This window comes from Macaca fascicularis, chromosome 2 (assembly GCF_037993035.2).
Source record: "Macaca fascicularis isolate 582-1 chromosome 2, T2T-MFA8v1.1".
Lineage (NCBI taxonomy): Eukaryota > Metazoa > Chordata > Mammalia > Primates > Cercopithecidae > Macaca > Macaca fascicularis.
In genome coordinates this window covers 143,044,835-143,064,983 of record NC_088376.1, presented here as the reverse complement: position 1 = coordinate 143,064,983, position 20,149 = coordinate 143,044,835, and the positions used below count along the sequence as shown (strand labels likewise).

Genomic DNA, 20,149 nt, shown 5'->3' with positions numbered 1-20,149 from the left:
GGGGTGTGGGCAGTATTTCTGTAGATGGTTAAGCCCTGTGAGATCAGGGAGTATGTCTATATTATTCACTGTTTTATCCCCAGCACCTGGCACAATTCCTGTACTATGATAGCCACTCAGTAAGCTGCTGAGAAAGGAATGAAACCAAAAGGGCTTTTCCATGACTATGGTTTAGCCTAGGATGCTGAATTTAAATATCTGGGGGTGAGGATTTGACAAGTCTGAGGGCTAGGAAGCAAAACAAGAAACAGCTTTTAATCTTCCATCAGTACATAAAGTAAAAAGGGTATAGCTTTATGCATAGTGGTTTTTGGACAGTACTTCACTGAAGTAGTCTGCATTTCCCCGCCTTGTTTTTTTGGTTTTATTTTTCATATTAAAACCATGTCCTGAGCAGCATTGAAAGTAGCACCATGGCTTTATCCTGGAAAAGGGGAGTGAAGGGGGTTAGGGTGAGGAGACTGGAGGAGTGAGTGGGTTTGTCCTCTTGCCCGGCTCCCTTTTCCATCTAGGTGAAGCGCCTCAACATTGTAACATAAGCACTACTGATTTTTCCTCATCAGATTTGGTGTGGTGATAGTGGGGGTGAGGATGGCGATAGGGGGTAGGCACTGGGATTGTCTTTCTTTACCTGATCCTTTAATTCTGACAGCTGGCCAGAAAGGTTCGTGACAAGTTTCATGGTGGACTCCAGCTTCTCCTGCAGGTTCCTCAGCTCATTCTGTTCTCCTTCAGAATCACTGCTGACCAATGACATGGCTCTCATCCTGGGGAACCAGTCAAGGTTTCTTTCCTAAAATCCACATTAAAAAAAAAAAAAAAAAAAGACTGAGTCACTTCTAGAGGTAAAAACAAGAAGGGCCAGCTTACCATGCCATGTTTCCTAGCTCTCATTAGGTTATCTCCTTCTATTGCAGAACTAATGTGCTGTGTATTTTTTTAATTGCTCAGTAGCTATCTTTTTAATTGCATACAATGGAACTCTTAATTCTTAGAGGAAGTCACTTTAAATTTAAATTTAGAGGAAATGTAGGTTCCAAACAAGAGTCCTAATCTCCAAATCTGAATACTGCCACTGCAGCTCTGATCTTTGCAAATTACATGGCTGATGAGTTTGTTTTTTTAAAAAATTGTGGTAAAATATGCATAACATAAAATTTACCATTGTAACCATTTTAAGCATACAGTTTAGTGGCATTAAGTACATTCACACTGCTGGGCAACCATCCCCATCATCTGTTTCCAGAACTATTTTTTTATCTTCCCCAACTGAAATTCCATCCCCATTAAACATTAACCCCATTCCCCCCAGCCCCTGGCAACCACCATTCTATTTTCTGTCTCCTTGAATTTGACGGCTCGAGGGGCCTCATATTATGCTGTGTATTTTAAAATGCATTATACTGGGAAAACCTTTTGCAAACACTCGAAGTGAAGTGAATTTTAAGGTCCCAAGTGTTCTGTCACTTCACAGATACATGTGCATGTATGCGTTTGCGTGGCTGAGGAGATTATTAAGAGGCTGAAAATGGGGAATAGGCTCCTCCGTCAATGTCCCCGTTTGTGAGCTTATAAAAACCACTCCCCGTGTTTCCTTTTCCTTCCAGCCTGAAATGGTTGATGGGTGCTGGCAACTAGCCTAAGACAGGCCCATTCAGTTTCCTCCCCCGTCCATCTCCATCCTTTTGATGTCTATAGCTTATGCCTGTAAACAGTATTTCTCACTACTGGTTAACAGAATGGGACAACTCCTCCTCCCACCTCACTTCCTTCTGCCCACATATGCCTTTCTCCCAAAGAGCATGCCGCATACATAAGTTCCGTATAGAGAGGCAGGAATGAACAGTAAGAAAAGCTTAGCATGAGACAGGGGGAAGAAAACTGACTCATTCCACATGTCTGGTGTCATTCTCACCTGGACCAGTTTCATCTTCTAAGGATACATTTAATGGTCTTTCTAAAACAAGCCCCCTCCCACAAACACACACACACACACTCGGAATGGTGGATAATTGTTGCCGTGTGTACACCATGGGGGTCGGCAACATTTTCTGTGTAAATATTTTCAGCTTTGTGGGCCATCTGGTCTCTGTAACAACTACTCAGTTTCTCTCTTATAACCCCCAAACAACCAGTAAATAAATAAATGGGTATGTCCATGTTCCAGTAAAACTTTATTTACAAATGCGGGCAGCAGGCTGGGTTTGCTCACCTCTGCTGTATACAATAGAAGACATCAATATATTTAAAATAACAGAACTCCATGAGACATGTCTAAATATTACAAATCAAGTGAGATTATTAAACTGTACCTTGACCTAGGGTCATCTAGCAATACAGAAGCCATATAAGAACTAGATGAAAAATATCACAAGAAGTCATACCACATTGACAGCAAGGTGTCATAGAGCGTTTGCTTAAGATATTGGTGGGTGGGTGGGCAGGGTTTGTGAGCTTTATGAAGGCAGGAACCACCTTAGTATACTGACTAGAGCATAGTAGACATTCAGTATTAATACCAGCTTGTGGAAGGACAGAATGATATGCAACTCTCTTTCTGCATGGAACCTGATAACAAATGCTTAGGTAGTAAGCCTGAGCTGCTTATCGTGACTGCTGGAGGAGAACAGTGGCAATCTCTACCTTCGTATACCCTGAATAAACACTTCATTCATGTGTCTTAACGTTAGCTTATATTCATCAATTTCCCATCACAGAGCAATGGGCAAAAGATCATTAAAAAATATTCCATTTCAGAGATGACTAGCTTAGAAACCCAAAGTGCTTTCCCATCTGTAACCAGTTTTCTCCCGTGCAGCTGCAGTGACCTATCACTGACCATACTCATCTCTCTTGTGTCAATCCTTCAGACATAGCCACGTCTTCCCACCAAGGACGTAGCCCATGTTCAAGGACTATGCAACTCTGAGGAGGAAACCTCATTTTTCAGAAGAGGGCACACATAGGCGACGGGTCACTGGTGATCACTCACTCCCCCTAGGGCGAGGGGAGGAGGGATGATGTGGGCTGGGCTGCTGAAGCCACAAACCAAAGCACAGCTGCAGAGAGATCACTTAGCACAAGGCCCTAGATACTCACGGGTGGCTGCTACATGTTTTTGCAGACTGACCTCAATTGAAGAAAACAAATTCAAGAAAAAAGATCCAAAGTCCCACTTTGGATACAACAATATTGAGGATACTACAGTGAGCAACACAGACATGGTCACTGCATCCTAGACCCCCTCAAAGGACAAGCAGTTTTGATGCCTAAGTATGTGATAGAATTCCTGCCATTGAAGTGCTTACAATTTAGTTAAGGAGAATGACCATCTAGATTTTTTTTTTTTAATAGGCCAGGCCAGTTCTGGTGGCTGGTGCCTATAATCCCAGTGCTTTGGGAGGCTGAGGTGGGTGGATAGCTTGAGGCCAGAAGTTTGAGACTGGCCTGGGCAACAGAGTGAGATCCCATCTCTATAAAAAATAAAAATAATTAGCTGGGTGTGGTAGTGGGCACCTGTAATCCTAGCTACTCGGGAAGCTGGGGCAGGAGGATCATTTGAGCCCAGGAGGTCAAAGCTGCAGTGAGTCATAATTGTGCCGCTGCACTTCAGCCTGGGTGACAGCAAGACTCTCTCAAAACAAATAAAAAAACAAGGAATAATATAGGCTATGTTGTATCTAGGAGCGGTAGAGAGAGTAGCGTCCAAGTAAGACCCAACAGCCAGTGACTGATTGGCTAGAATCCTCTTCAAGCAAGGCTTGGCCCTAAAGAAGGTTAGCCCTTGAGCAAGCGTGTGGGCATTTCACAGAGGGCACTGGCACAGTGAGGCTCCAGTGTGGCTGGAGCTGGGGATGAGGGCAGACAGGCAGGAGCAGCTCAGACTGTTGAAGACTAGAGGGAAACAGAAGGAAGCAGGAGCTCTGTGAAAGGTCGCCCTGCCTGACCAGACCAGTGGAAAGGACAGAGGATGGACATTCACAGTCCTCACTGCTAGTAGTCAGAACTCACCTGTAGCTCACTTATTACTGACATGCAAATGAAGGCTGAACTGCCTAAAATGTTAGTGAATCCATCTAAAATCTGGCTTTCAAATCCTTCATATGTTCATTTGCTTAGCAAACCTTCTATAAAAATAGAAAACACAGATTTCCAAACAGAGTCCACATTAATGAGGCCTTCAAAAGACTCCAGAAAACCGATGCAAGAGTCTGCACATAGCTGAAAGTTTAAGGAACAGCTTATCTCCCTTATTCTAATAGCAAGTGACCAAATGACTACAGATTAAAATGAGAATTTTCTTCACCTTCTTTCATGCCGTATGTGACTCCTGGCCCTCTAAGCAATGATTTCAGAAGGGTCTTTGAACAAATAAATGCAAAATACACAGACATTCTCCATTCAACCAGCCTTTTACTGAACTTTTACAATATCTATGCCCTGCATGGTGTTGAGCACTAAGGATCTAAAGACGAGAAAGACAAGGTCTCTGTTCTCAAGCTGTTTTAGTCCAAGAACTGTGGTCACTGGTCAGGTCTCAATGCATAGTTCTTCGGCTCTGTGGAGCTGCACGGAGGCCCTACCTCCACGTGTGAGTGTCTCAAAAAGTGTGTGCTGAAGACACGAATGGGGCCCATCAGCATGCCGAGGGCTGCTCCTGGCATCTGTGCCCCTCACCTCAGTGGTGGTGGAGAGGCACTGATGCCCTGCGTCTTGTGCTGCTACATGGCATACCTGTAATCCTGGGACTTGATGGCCCTACCCAAGGGGTACATAAAGCCATAAAAAGAAATAATGCATCTTTTTAGAATGTAGACTATCCATTTTAACCAATGGTAAATGATTGAACTATTTTTATATTAAACTCAAAAAATTACCTAGACCAGATAGAAAGGTCAATTTATTTTTTTGAGATGGAGTCTTGGTGTGTCACCCAGGCTGGAGTGCAGTGGCACCATCTCAGCTCATTGCAACCTCTGCCTACTGGGTTCAAGCTGTTCTCCTGCCTCAGCCTCCCAAGCAGCTGGGACTGCAGGCATGCACCACAATGCCTGGCTAATTTTTGTATTTTTAGTAGAGATGGGGTTGGCCAGGCTGGTCTTGAACTCCTGACCTCAGGTGATCCAATCACCACCTCCCAAAGTGCTCAAATGTTAAAGATAAAACCCAGCGCTTCAAAGAAGGTCATACATTCTGCAGGCCACATGGCCCATGTGCTCCCATCCTAGGGATAAAGCCTCATTCTCCATTTCATAGGGGGCCTTCAATGCAAAGATAGCAAAAGGATTTTCTGGTCTAGAAAATTATCAATCACCACCACACAGATTCTCCCCCATTGACTCCCTTAATATCTTATAATGAAAAAATGGGCTAGGAGGGATCTTACTGGCAAGCATTCGTATCTTTTCTGCACTGAAGTGGGGAGAGCACCAAATTTGAGATCCTAGGTGTTCCCAGTGTTTTAATTAAATCATCATCCTAGGCTATGAAATTAAATCTCAAATTACCAAGGAGTACCTGGTAGTTAAAATTAATTAGCAATTTTAGCCAAACTGTTCTCTCAATTTCCCATTGGTTTTGCATCCTGTGCAGTAGGACAGGCTCTAGTGTGGTAGAAAGTTCCCCACCAACAGGGTTCCCCTCTGCACAGAGAATCTAAATCTCAAAAGTGCAAATGTTTACACTATACCCCAATTACTGGAATAGGTACAGAGAGAGAACACCTGAATCCAATTTCTCTCTAGCTAAGACTTTCATACAAAACTCTGAGCTTGTTTGAGTGCTGAATTACTCCAGTGAAGCCTGTCACCCACGCCTCTCCAGCCAGCCAGATTCTGAAGGCCTAGAAATGTTTGCAGACTCTTGCCAGTATTATCTATTCAAGATCAAAAACATGTCTCAGTGTCTTGGCTTCTAATGGATTTTTGGAAAAGTCATCTTCAGCTAAGACACTTTGTTGTGAATTATCTCAGGGTGTGTGTGTATATGCAGTCAGGAGGGGAAGGTGGGGAGAGGATTACGGGGTCACTAAGCGTCTGTCGGCCGCATCTGCCACTGGGTCTGACTCTGGCTTCACTCTGCTTTGCTCCACTCACTCCTTGCTGCTGGCATCTCACATACCAATGTCATTAGGCACTGTCTGCCCTGGTCCTCCTACAATCCAGCCAGTGCAGTTCCCGTCACAGCAAGTGCTTCCTCTCTCAGAGCAGACAAACTAACTGAAGCCACAGCCGGAAGCAGGCTGACCACAAGTGCTAAGGTTCTGGTTAGTTCTTTTCTAGGTAAAGTTGGAAAAGTCCCTGCAAAGGCAAACACGAAGTTTTAGACGTGGGGGTGGTACTGACCAACCTCTTGAAATGTCCTTGACTGGAAAGAGGGAGAGAGACAGAGAGAGAGAGAGAGAGAGAGAGAGTGTGTGTGTGTGTGTGTGTGTGTGAGAGAGAGAGAGAGAGAGAGAGACAGAGACAGACAGACGGAGGAGGAAGTTGGATTGTATGATGCAAATGCTAATCATTCTGAGAAGTGGGGTATTTTTTTTTTCTTCCCAGGTTCAAAAGAAGAGGCTGTTCTAAGAAAGACTACCGAGTAATCAATCACCTCCTCAGAGAAAGTCTGCTCAGGTAGAGTATTATGTTTACCACCTAAACAATGGAACATTATTGCTGAATCTTTTATAGCTAAATCAGAAAATGAGGTGTTGAGGGAGAGGGGGGCTTGAGGGCAAAAGAAAGGGTCATGGGACAGAAGACGGGTCCTAGAAAAATGGTCCTGTTGCTTTCTCGGCCCTTGAGAATCCCCTCTGGGAAGATGCGAGGAGGCAAAGATGGTCTTTCCAACTCAAATGGCAGCTTCATTTCTACTGCTCTTACCAGGCAGGAAGACAAACTGGATGTTCCCAGAATGCCTAGGGATGCTCAGGTGATGGAAATGACTAGAAGTGGGTATGGGGTAGGCCTGGAAACCTGAGAGATTTGGCCTCTCCATGTATTTAAACCCTCAGAAAATGTCAGGAGGAGGCGGCTTGAAGATAATATTTATGTCTTCAAAAGCAGGAATATGGGACACTTAACTGACTTTAAATCATTTGTCCCTTTTATGAGCTAGGGTGATTATTTTCATTGAAAAGGAAGAAAAAAATTAATCTTTAGAGCTATTTTTTCTAAGATCACAGCAAAACAAAATGAAACCTAACCCTCCAAAAACAAAAACACAGAATCTGTTGGTTTTGGTGAAAAAATAGTCATCTTTAACTATGTTCAGTGGCTCTGAAACACCACTTAATAATATCTATTATAGGCTGGGCATGGTGGCTCACACCTGTAATCCCAGCTACCCAGGAGGGTGAGGCAGGAGAATCGCTTGAACCCAGGAGGCAGAGCTTGTAGTGAGCCGAGATGGTGCCACTGCACTCCAGTGGGGGCAACAGAGCAAGACTCTGTCTCAAAAAAAAAAAAAAATCTGTTATACATGTTTTACAAAAACCCTAAAAAATGGCTCCTATCTTTGGACACAGTAAGATCAGAGACAGCCTGAGGCTCAGGGGGAGGGAAGGAGGGAGTGATAAATAGGAGGTGTGCAGAGGAATTTTACAGCAGAAACTATTCTGTATGATACTGTAATGGTGGATAGGTGTCATTTGCATTGGTGAAAACCCACAGAATGCACAATATGAAAAGCTGGCCGCAAAGTAAGCAGCAAATGATGGAGGGACATTAATAACAATGTATCCAATATTGGCATATCAAATCTTAACAAACAGGCCACAATAATACAAAACGTTACTGACAGAGGAAACTGGCAGGGAGTCAGGAGGAGAAGGGCATGTATGAGAACTCTGTACTTTCTGCCCCATTTTTCTGTAAACCCCAAACTGCTCTAAAAAATAAAGTCTAGTAATTTATCTTATTAAAAAATTGTCCTTTTTTCCTTTTTTTTTCTTCTTCTATCTTGTGAGTCTATTAATTTTTTTAAACTGGGATTCCACACCCAGAATTTGCTGGCTAGCACCAGATTCAAGGAATTCAGTTCTCTTTGTCCCAAAAGTACAGTGACTTCAGACAACATGCATATTAATATTCCTGTATTTCACAGGTTCTGTACATTTCTGCCACAGTCTTGTGACATTAGTGTGTCAGTAGAAAAAACAATGGCCTGTAATAAGAAGAGTTTCAGTTGTGTGTATACAGGATGGTTAATGAGTGTATGAGTCAGCTAGCTCACCAACCTGGTCTATTTTCTTTCTTTTTTGAAAGAGATCACCTCACCAGCTACCTCACTGGGTTACTGTAAGGATCAGATGGCTGTAAAAATGTCCCATAAACTGGAAAGCATTATGCGAAAGTATTATAAATCACTATGCCATCTGCCTAGAGCGGGGATGGAGTCAGCACTGCCATCCAGGTATTGACTCTCGTTTCAGTACTCAGCTCCCGTGTAAAGTTAGTTCCTTTCTTTCTTTGGGATAAAAATGTTAGGGATACTGATTTCTCTTTTTACCAACTAAGCCACATGAAGGGTATCCAAACTGCACAAATCAAGGTGTCAGTCTGGTTCTGTTTTTGAGCTCTGAATGACATTACCAAAACAGGCCACATTATATAATCTTCAGCTGGCCTGGAATGACCAATCACCCTTCCCAGACTCCATAGTTGTTCTTGGATGATACAGCACAACAAAGATGGGCTCATCCCAGCAGAGAGAACCACACCCGTTTCTGATGAAATCCCTAGGAAGAGCCAGCCGCAGAATAATCCTTCCAAGTCATTCTGGGGCCACAGGTGGAGGACTCCCTGGGCACCCACAGGAACCATGATAAACAGGGTGGACACTTGCTGGGTCCTGGGCACCTAGGCTGCCAGGTTGAGGAAACCAGAGGTCACAGGAGGAGAAAAAGGTGGGGCCAGCCACCCATGCTGGACAAGGGCAGGGCGAGCCCATTTGAGACTCTGAATAAAGAACAATCAGGCTCACTTACCCTTCTCCCCACATCAGCGTCCAAGCTGGCTTATGACATCTTGCTTAGGCAACTTCCCCTGCACTTTCAATTAGCTAAGAAATATGCCAGAACATTCCCAGTGGCCATGTATGAGGATTTTTAGCAATTTTCGTGGTTTTCTTCTATTCTTTTCTGGATTCCATTAGTATTCAACTTTGATCTGTTACTGCTTTTATACAACAATACATTGTGTTTAAGCCTACTGAAACATCTTTCCAAAGTTCTGTGCTGTTGTTTCAGGGAAAGATACATTTATCTTTGAAAACACACACACACACACACACACACACACACACACACACACACACACACACACACACACACACACACACACCCTCACCAATAAGCTGCTTCAACACAACCACATTCCATCTCAGCTTTATCATCTGATGGGCTTTTTATATTGGTAAGCTCTGAGCTGAAATGGTTTTACTCGAGGTCAGTCCTGTCTAGACACACTGAGAAAGAAGTGATGGAAGATATTATCCGTCTCACCATCTACAGGACTTCATGAAGAAGTGAGAAGGGTACCAGCACTGTTACTGACTTAAGAGTGGTTTGGAAGAAAGGTGCCACACTGCTAGATCTCTTCAGGGGGAAAGAGATCATCTGCCATGTGGATGTTCTCCAAATTCCTTAATCCTTTCCAAACCCTCCCCTTTTCTAACCAGCCCCTTGTACTCTGATCCCTGACCCAGACCCTAAGGCTCACACCTTCCTGTTTCATATTTCACGAACTCCTATCCCCACTCTGAATGTTGCTTATGGGAATCTTAGAGCTACAAAGGGCACAAGAGACCCTTTGATTCAACTTCCTCATTTTATAGGTGGTAAAACTGAGGCCCTGAAGAGAGAGGATTTGTAAAAGGTGGAAACTCAGTCTAGTTCACCTTGTAGATCTTTTACATACAAATGACTATCCCTAAATACTGACATCTCTTCCTCATTCTCACATTTCCTAGAGACATGACAGTAGGCTTCATTGTAAAGACGTAGGTTTTAAAGAACTCTGAATATATATACCTGATCTAGATAGTCATATTCAGAACATTTTCCAGGTGAGAGCAGTTTTATAAGTGCATTTTTATGGTGACACACTTCTCAGTATCATATGATACTCTAGTCCAGCGCTACCAGACACAGTCAATATTTAGAATACACAGGAAATAAAGGAGTTGAAGCAGGGGAGTTACAAATGTAGTTAGGATGTCTGGAAGTAAAGGGCAAGTGGGGCAGCACAGTGGCAGTGCAGTCGGGGAAGGAGCAGGAGGGTGGGTCAGGGTATGGGTGGGGGGAGAAAATGCACTTTTGGAGATGATCAGATCTGCCAAGTTTGGGAAAATGTGCATGTATGCAGGTATTTCACGTGTGTAATAAGCACGTACAAACTCATACATCCCCGGACCAACTAGCCAATGGGGATAAGTGGTTTCATGCGCGGTGAAGCCAGTCTTCAGTGGCTGATGGAACAATGTCTATGCATAACCCTCAGGTCCTGCACAGTCTCACGGACTAGACTCTTGGGTATACCTGACTCATGCCCCATGCTCTCCCTTAGCACACAAGCTCCTTCAGGGAGGATCATGGCTCTGCTCAACTCACTGTTACAAACAGCACCTGACACACCCTCCACAAAGGTCAGAACGTAGGAAATACGGAGGAGAGCACTGGGAGGTCAGTGCAGAACCGGGGCCCAAATGCCAACTGCTTCACAATGAAAGGAAAGTGCCTGTGAAGTGCTCCGTGGAACAAGGGGTGATTTCATCCCCTCTAGACTAAAGGGCAGAATGTGTTCTAAGGCTGGGTGGGGAAACTTAAGCTCAGCAACTGCTTTGTGCAGCTGCCACTGACACGAACCCAAATTCGAGTGCACAGGGTGGGGTGAGAGAGGCCTGGCTGGCTGGGCGGCGAGTCCAATGACGCTGACACACTGTTTCCAGCCACCGGGAAGCCAGTGCCAAATCCCTCTTCACTCCTCCCTGCTCTGATATTCTTGACTCTGCCGTGGTGCCAGCTAACTTCAGGGGGCATTCTCGAAATCGTATTTGGCAGGCAGCACAGGCTGGATCTTCACCCATGGTTAACGGCTTTCAGAGTCCAGGTGACAGTTTAACCAGCGCTCGTGGCCTCCCAGGTTAGGCCACAAGGAAAGCTGCTGCTCAGCACTACCAATGCTGAAATATCAATATTCTAGGAACATACCCAGGCACTCCCTTCCTCCCAGCATACTCACTGGAATTCAGAATAAAGGCCCAAACCCATCGGCGTGCATCTGCGCGAAGCAGAGGGCGTCCACTGCGCTTTATCAACAGCCAGGACCTGCCTGCTTCGTGCACAGAGGAGGTGCACACGCAGCTGGAAAGGTCAGGGCAGGGTTAAGTGCACGCCCTGCTGGACTCGCCCTTCCTCTCTCCTGCACCTAAGTGTTGTCTGGCAGGGACTCCAGCTTCTGATTTCCTTCAACTGAGATGACCCATGATGGCTCTGTGAATTTTTATGCTCATTTCTTGGCTCTGGTCACTGCTGCCACCATCTTTTCCCCCCTACTTAGGTCCTTACTCTTATCTAATTATGATCTACAGGTAACTCTACTCCCACCAGCCCCTGCACTTGGTTCTTTGCATTGCCTCTGGCTGGAAGCTGTTGTCCCCAACTTCAGAAAGTGTCTGCAGATTTCACAGGCTCTCTCTTGGGTCAAGAAAGGTGTAAGACTTCAGCCAGTTCCCCTTTTAAACAGAAGGTAGTGACACGCAGGTATTCAGTTTCCATTTTGATCTTTTGCCCTTGTTAACGAGTTACTCTCTGTGTTTGCTTCCTGTGTCATCTTATCAAATATAGATAAACACAAGGGCCAGATGTCCTACTGCTTTTGAATCTTCTCAAAACGTTTCCTCATAATGTTTAGTAGCACTGAATTAGCTAATAGAACTTATTTGCTTGGAAGTGTTACCCAGGAGGTGCTGTCAGGCAAAAAGGCTCTTTTGCCTGTTGCTTTTTTGAAGCAAATTAGCCGCAGCTTTCAGGAAAGCATTTTCCAGGAATGCGGGCTCCTGGACTCTCCCCTCCTATGCAAAAGCACCTCACCACCTTCTGAGAACATCCCACTTGCTGCCACATTGAGACTACTTTTGATCTGGAAAATTGCTCCTTTGCTTCTGGATCCTGTATAGCTAGTTTCTGAAGAGGTCAAGTGAACTAACCCATAATGGAACAAACTGAAAAATCTCCAATGGAATGTTGAGGGTGAGGAAGAGGGAGCAGGAGAGGCAGAGAGAGAAAGTAGAGAGGTGTCTACCCCCACTGTGAGAAAAAGTCAGCACCAGGCTTAAAGGATGATGGACCAGACATTCTCATGTGTAATTATTAGGGAGTTAAACTCATTCAGATGAGTCACCTGGGTGTGGAAGCTCCAGTCTGGCTGTGGTTCTAGTGAATCGTCCTCCTCCTTTTATTTAGACATCTCCTGAATCTGGCCACCAAAGGACATATCATTCCCTGTTTCAAGCTAAGGTGAGGGTAGTGAAGTTTCTCATATTTCAGCAGGTCAAAATTAACATATATTTCAGATACATCCTTTGCAAGGGCGCACTTGATACCCTTTCCTGAACTCCTGCCTTCTCAGCAAGCCCTAGAGTGTTGAGCAGTGGTTGCTGGTGAGAGTCACAGCAGCTCTGAGAGTCACACCCCATCTAACTCCTGTCTTACTGATTTATGCATTAGCCAGTCAGCATCCCCGGGAGATCCTCTTTCCCACTCTTCTCTCCACCCGCAAAGGGGCCTTTACTGCATCTTGCCTCTTTTAAAGGAGGCTAATTCAGTATCACTTGGGGTTGGGGCTGGGGGATAAGCCAGTCCAAGTCTAAGATGCACCAGTCCAAACCAGAGGCCGCCAGCCAACCAGTGGCTGCAGGTTGACAGGAGGGCTGTGTGCACGCACACAGAGGTAACCACATCTGTAACCACATGTGGATATGTGAGTCAGGACAACCTGAGGGTGGGTTCTGGTTCAGCAGCTCTGGATTTCAGTCTTGGCTCTAGCACTTCCCAGCGCCGAGACCCTGCAAAAGTTGCTCAACCTTCCTGAGCTTTAGGTTCCCATCTGTAAAATGTTCATAGTGCCACCTACTATGCTGTGATGAGGATTAAGTGAGATCATGCATGGATAGTGTTTATGTCATGCATACTGATTATACATGACCTATTCGTTACTATCCAATCTGCCCTTCCCAGGGTAAAGCAGAGCCCAGCACAGACTGCTCCTCCAGAAACGGCAGCCCTGCTGCATTCCAGAACTCTCTGGCTATCATGGGGAGGCAGGTTCTCCCCCATTATTTCACTGTCCATATTAGTCAATGAATATGCTATCCTAGAGGAGTAGCCAGAGCAGTCCAAGGTATCAGGACATTCTGAAATGTGGACGAACAATATTCTATCGTATCAGTCTGTCTTTATACGCAATTCACTCAAAAACACACCTCTGAAAATGTAAGAGTTATGTTAACGGGGCAGAATTCCAAGATATAGAAATGAAATCTATAATTAGCAGAAGACATGTCTTATATTTTTTTCATTTGTACAAACGTATGGGGTATATGTGAAATTGTGTTACATGTATATAGTGCCTAGTGATCGAGTCAAGGTATCTAGGGCGTCCATCACCCAAGCACCACACATTCTTGTTAATTATAGTCATTCTACTGTGCTATCAAACATATTCCTTCTACCTAACTAGATGTTCGTACCCTTTAACCCATTTCTCTTCATCCTCTCCCTTTTCCCCCGTCTCACTCTTCCCAGTTTCTGTTATCTAGCTTTCCACTCACCACGTGATCAATTTTGTTTTTTTTTAGCCTCTACATGTAAATGAGAACACTCAGTATTTGTCTTATTGTGCTTGGCTTATTTCACTTCAGATAATGGCCTCCAGATCCATCCATGTTGCTGCAAATGACAGGATTTCATTCCTTTTTTATGGCCAAATAGTATTCCATTGTATCTATACACCACATTTTCTTCATTCATTTGTTGATGGGCACGCATGTTAATTCCGTATTGTTACTATTGTGTCCTTAAGTTACTGTTTGGTCTTCTTTACCAACCTTCCTTCTTAATGCTGCTCAAATTTCTAATTTTCAAGAATAATTTAGTCTTCTGCATTTGACTGTACTAGAAAAATGGGCTGCTGTTTCTTTGCTGGGAATCAAATATTTGGTCTTTTACCTGAAACATGCCCAGGGTGCAGTATCTAAATTCTGTCAGGCAAAGTGCTCATGATGAATTCACCACTTACTTCGATTAAATAGCTCCAATAGCATGGCCTTTCAAATCATCATCTGTAGACTAACACAAATTCTCAGTTTAGTTGGCACTAGAGCAAAGCCAAACAGTGCTAAAATTATTCAAAAAAGGGTGTGCAGCATATAAATTACTGTGAAAACTTAAATGTAGATCAAGGTTAATAAAAATTTGCTTATTAAAAAAGGCTATCACCAAAACGATGATGGCACCAAATTCAAGTTCCTGCAGGGAAAGGAAATTTTTTTCTCTCTTCCCTTGATTTTGCCAAGGGCTATGTCAGGTCACCTCAGTCACATTTTTCTGAAAGCACAGGCTTGTCTGGGGCCCAAGTCAATGAATATGAAATTGCATCTCGGGAACTGAGTGGCACTGTGAGATACAGTGGAGGAGGGTTCACTTCCCCTGGTCATTTGAGTACTCGACAGCATCGCCTTCCATCAGGTGCTTGAGTTGAAGGACAAATCTACCAGCGAACCATGAATGATTTCATGATTAATCTAAGGTTTGCCTTGAATACACAGAACTCGGGGTCCACTCCCCAAATCACTGAAAGCCCTACTTCTGGGCAGTAAAAGCAAGTAGAGGAAACCACTGAAGACATGGATGGAATTCACAAGTATCTGTGCCCTATTCAACAAAGAACGCTAATGTCAACCATGCCCTGCCTCAACTTTTAAGCACGCTTACAGATTTAAAGTTCAAGAGCGAGGAAGACATGGGGATTTTCCAGGGGAGGAGGCTCTTAAGAGTCAAGATGCCCACTCTCACTTTTCTTAGTGACAGCATGCCCACAGCCAAGGAGTCTTGCAGAGTCTTGGAACCATAGGAAACGATGCTTCTGTCAGCTCTGCTGTCAGCCCCGCAGCCCCTGCTTCCTGGCTGGCTGTGCTCTGGGCCTGTTGCTCAGTTGTTCTTTCACCTGCTCCCTCCCTCCATGTGTGCCTCCCATCTGCCAGGTCTCATTTATCTCATGTCTACCACCCAACGGATGTGTGAGGTGGTATGAACCGCGATGTAAGACAGGAAACCCAGGTCAGCAAAGTCCCATGACTTGCCCAAGGTCATGTGGTGCGGGAAGGCACAGAGCAGAAACTCTCACCTTGGATCTGCTGCCTCCACTTCTTGGGTAGTGAGGACTTCATGGTAGGCATCAGCCTGGCCCCAGCTTTGAGGGGGATACTCCCATCTCCAGTGAAAGGAGAGAGGGTAAGACCAAAAGGGGAGAGGGAAATATTCTATCTATTATGTTTAAACAAGATTAACCTGTGGATGAACAGCTGGTTGCAGAGTTCTCAACTTAAGACAGAGCTTCTTTGCATGTTCCCTCTTTCCCTCCCTCCAGAGATGACGAGAAACACACTGTTTCTATCTACAGCGAGAAGAGGTCCTGTCACCTTGTCTGCAGGCCAGTTCCAGCAGGAATTAGGAAAGGTGAAATATCTGATCTAGACAGGCTGTTGTGTTTTCACATGGCTGAGCAGCCACCAATGGAGGGAATGTGCCCTTGGGATACGGGTCTAGGCAGGGAGGGCCAGGGCTCTGCACACAGACACCTCTTTCATTCATGACTCCGCAAATGTCATTCTTTCCAAGTCAGCCTGGGTTTCCAAGAACCCTTCTCAATACAGTGCCCCAGGTGAATTCTATGACCCAGTGTGGGTTGAGATGAAAACCCATTTGCTATCTCTGATGCTGCTGTCTGCAAGGAGCTGCTCTCAGGGCAGCTGGGCTCCTCCCTGCCTGAGTGGCATCTGAGGCCTTTTCCATTGGTTCTCTTGGGTTGCCTTTTGGCAGATGTCACTCCACAAGTCTCCAGGAGTCTCTGGGATCTTCATCCATGGGCTAAAGGAGAGCTGCAGAAGAATCCAACATCCCAGCCTTCTGCAATTAGGCAAGAGGTATTTTTCCTGAGGACCACATACCCTAAAAGAGCCTGTCTCAAAGACAAGGTAAGCAAGAGGGCAGTGAGCCCTCCAACCTGCTTTTCCTTCCCTCTCTGCCACTGCCCATCAGCTGTCCCTTCTCTGTCCTCCATGCTAGAGTAGCTACAGCCTCCTGGGGTTGGCTCATTCAAGAGATCACCTAATTTTCCCTCTCAGCAGCAGTGGGTAGGATGCCCCTGCTCAAGGGGGAGGCTTGTGGGGGCCTCGTCTCAGCTGTGGCTGCCTCCACAGGGTGTGACTAATCGGGGCCCGCAGGTGGTCTTGTAGCCTCTGCACCGCAGCTCTGAGGTCCCACGGGGCCCCGGCCCCCACCCACACCAAATGACTCATCTGAGCACCCCAGCTGCTACCCTGATGGGGCTAATGCTCCCTTAGGAGTCCCCAGCAGGGATTCCTGTGGTTTCAAGACCAAACACCACAGCAGATAGCGCAGGCAAGAAGGCACCACCGTTTAGCTGGTAGATCTGATGCTTCTCTGAGCCACCACTTAGCACACAGAACATCTGGTTCTGCAACAACTTTAACATTCAGAGAATAATTCTTTGATACTGTAGATTTTTAGCTTTTCTGACAAGATGTCTCATATAATCAAAGAATGATGTGGATGGGGAAAGCACACCAAACGCCCGGGTTCTCAGAGTGTTGCCATGCAGCGGGCTCTGACCGGGCTGGGTGGGTGGCGGGCTACAGGTCACTCTGGCTCTTAATCCTCATCAAGTGACTGCTCACAAGACGCCTTTAAGTCTCCACGATTGAGACAGAAACCCAAAAGTGTGCCAGAGTTTTCTGTGACCGGAAAGTAAGGTGATTAACAGAAAACTTCAAAACTGGCCTCTGGAAGATTTAAAGATAGGACCCGCTCAAACACTTTAGAGACAAGAGAACAAAGTGAAGGGTGAGAAGGAACATAAGTCAAGGGTGAACAGTACAGGCCTCCTCTAGACATTAAGACTTCGAATGCAAATGAAGGTCATTATCTGTGCATGTGGACAGATCTGTGTCAGTATATATGCTGATTGAGTAGGGTTTAATTTGCTGGTGTCAACAATTGGAGGAAAAGAAAGGAATTGAGGACTTTTCAGTTAATGTGTCCTGACCCTGGAAACCTCACCTGTGGAAATCCACACTGGCACCCATCAGAAATCCCTAATCTGCTTAAAAATAGGAGTCTGCCCAGAATCACCAGCATCCTCCCAGTTTCCTACCAACAACATGATTATGGAATGCGATTTCTACAGTCAGCCAAGCCTGGTTTGAATTCTGGCTTAGTTCCTTCTGAGCTGTTCCTAGGAAGTCGCTTAACCCCCAGCCTGGCTTTTATCTGTAAAAAGGATAAGCCATCATCCGCATTCTGCAACTTGTGTCTTTTTCTCTCCACTCTGTGCTGATTGTTTTTTCTCCTTTCTTTCTGCTAATCTATGACCCTAGTGTCTTCATCCTCTCTTTCAAAACCTTTTTCAAAAGTTACACCATGAACCTCCATCCATCTCTCCCCACCCCAGAAGTCCCTTCCTCCAGGTTCCCCACGGAGGGTAACTTTAACGACCAAATACAATACTAGAGGTGAGAGGACTTTACAAACCAAAGAGGGCCAACTGTATGTAAAGGATTAGCAATATTTTTCCTCATCATTCACACAACCCCTCTGAGAGTAATCTTAAGTAAGCATCTGTTTTGTCTCCGCTGTGAGGCTCTTACTACTTAAAGGGTGATTCCCGGACCAGCAGCTTCGGCATCTCCTGGAAGGTTGTTGGAAATGCAGAATATCTCAAGTCCTGGAAGTGACTGCTGAGTCAGAATTTGAATTTTAACAAGCTCCACAGATGAGTCACATGTACATTAAAATTTGGGAAGCACAGAATTCAACTCTAAGGACCTCAAAGGTGCAGACGGCACAGTATCTCCAGAAAGCCCTCCAAAGCCTAGGAGAGGCCTCTGTGCCTCTGTAATTGGGGTATTCAGCAAATACAACCACGTAACCGCTGCCCTGCTGGCAATAAAACTGAAAGTCTGGCTGCCTCTAGGCCTGTCAATGATGATACTTATCTGAACAGACCTGACTTCCAGTATCTTTACATAAAAAGCTTGAAAATTACATCTACATAAAAAGCAGGCTCCTTTAGCGTAAGTCATTATCAGGCCGAGCGCTCAAGTCCTTGGTAACTGGAAGGAGAGTTGGCCCCTTCTCCTCAGAGGGAGCCAGCGTGAATCACAAAGACTCCCTCGATTTCACAGTTCATGCTTCTCACTCCACTCTCCACCCCTGAACATTTTAATGATGCTTGAAAAGCACAGGTCTGAAAGGACAGCTGGCCTGGGACACCCACAGTGCACGTTTGGTATCTCGGCAAAACCTGCCTGAGAAGTGCTCTCTAACAGCCTGAAGCAGCTTCTCCCCTTCCTGGGACATAGTATCCACACTTCGCATCAGCGAGAAGATTAATTTGGAACTCAAATTCCTCCATCATATGATCACGTCTTAATGATCAGTAGAGTGTCTCCCAGAAAGGCAAGGCTGAGGGCAAACACAAACCAGGCTAATCACTTTCCGTCTAAGACACCTCTTAGAGAGTAGATGTTATTTAAAAAGCAGGGAGAAAAAAGCATTATCAAGAAAAGAGGCAGATTAACATAGCGACAGGAAATCGGGCTATGGAGTTTGATCCAGGTTAAAATCCCAGCCCCAGCTCCATGGTCACATGCTAATCACACTGAGGCTCAACATTTCCCCCATGAACACAGGCTGATACCACCTGTCTGGTGGTTCTGAGGATCACTTGAGAGAACACACGAAGTTCACGGAGCACAGTGCCCCATCCGTGAGAAGGGCTCAGGCAACATCGGATGTTATTTTTCTGTTGTGCAGCTCCCCCATGGGCTGCCAGGGCCTTGCTCAGAGCTGAGAAGCCAGGCCAGTAGGCCCACCACCTTGCTCCCGGGAGGCCTTTCCACTCACCTTGATCATTTCTGCCACATAACTCTCGGGCCCAGTATATTCGGTGGAGTCCTTTACTTTCACCAGGACGATGAAGCACAGATAGTGCCACATGTTGTGTTCTTCCTTGATGTGTTCTTCAAAGGTAACAGTCTTGTTGTCAAACTTGTCTCTTTCCAAGCCTAAAAATGAGACAAAAAGCCCCCGGCCCCAAATGAGCAGTCTTGGTAAAGGAGAAAATCAGTAACAGAACTGTCAGTAGAAAGCGGGCTGTGGTTTCACTCCTGTCTTTATAAAGAGTCGGATTCTGTTGGCCTTGTAAGTGCATTCATGTTTACATTATGGCAGGAAAACACAGGCTGTGAGTCAGACAGACTTGGGTTTGAATCCCACCTCTGCCACTTAGCAGTTGCTGCTTCATCTCCACATGCCTTAGTGGCCTTGTCAGTGAATGGGATGACCAACGTCTAGGTTCCAGGAGTGTTTAGGGGTAAAATGAGAATGTGTGTGACACACTCACACATTGCAGACAACCAGGGAGTGTGAAGTCCCTTCGCCCAGGTAAATGCCAAAATGCAGGTATGTTAAGGGCTTTTGAGGAAGCAGAATAAGGACAACAAGAACTTTAAACAAATTTTGAACTCTAGCTGGTAGGTTTATAATTTGAAGAGGCCTGGGTGGGCAATTCTAGTCTCTATGTATTCTAGGATTGATCAAATAAATATATTGAGGATAATGGGAGCTGGATTCCTCACTGCCTGAGAAAAGAACGCAAATAGAGAAAGGGAGAAAGGATAAACCCTGTAATGCTGAAATGGAATTAAAGGTATCAGTATGAATTCATCGTTTTTCATACATATAGACACAGATGTGTGCAGATACATGTGCTGTGTACACATACACACATATGCAGATGCATACACCTCTCCTCTAGATCTGTACCCTAATAAGCCCTGAGAGCAGCAGCACACCAACAGG

The 20,149-nt window shown here is 45.2% G+C and overlaps 1 protein-coding gene and 1 long non-coding RNA gene across 8 annotated transcripts in view; one reads left to right on the top strand and one right to left on the bottom strand.

Moving 5' to 3' along the window:
* Nucleotides 1-20,149, bottom strand: part of ITPR1 (inositol 1,4,5-trisphosphate receptor type 1) — a 355,769-nt gene that overhangs the window by 10,408 nt on the left and 325,212 nt on the right. For both annotated transcript variants that reach the window (XM_065538902.2, XM_074032759.1), the window contains 2 exons: nt 19,193-19,353; nt 632-793 (listed from right to left, as the gene is read on the bottom strand). In XM_065538902.2, coding sequence (XP_065394974.1) covers nt 632-793; nt 19,193-19,353 — 323 coding nt within the window. The remainder of the gene's footprint in view (nt 1-631; nt 794-19,192; nt 19,354-20,149) is intronic.
* Nucleotides 1-20,149, top strand: part of LOC102121980 (uncharacterized) — a 141,516-nt gene that overhangs the window by 49,572 nt on the left and 71,795 nt on the right. For 4 of the 6 annotated variants that reach the window (XR_012431366.1, XR_012431368.1, XR_010584571.1 and 1 more), the window contains 2 exons: nt 6,549-6,620; nt 16,088-16,242. This is a non-coding gene — a long non-coding RNA (uncharacterized lncRNA). Of the gene's footprint in view, nt 1-3,124; nt 3,274-6,207; nt 6,282-6,548; nt 6,621-16,087; nt 16,243-20,149 lie in introns of those variants that run through there. The other 2 variants (XR_012431367.1, XR_012431369.1) reach the window with 2 other exon arrangements.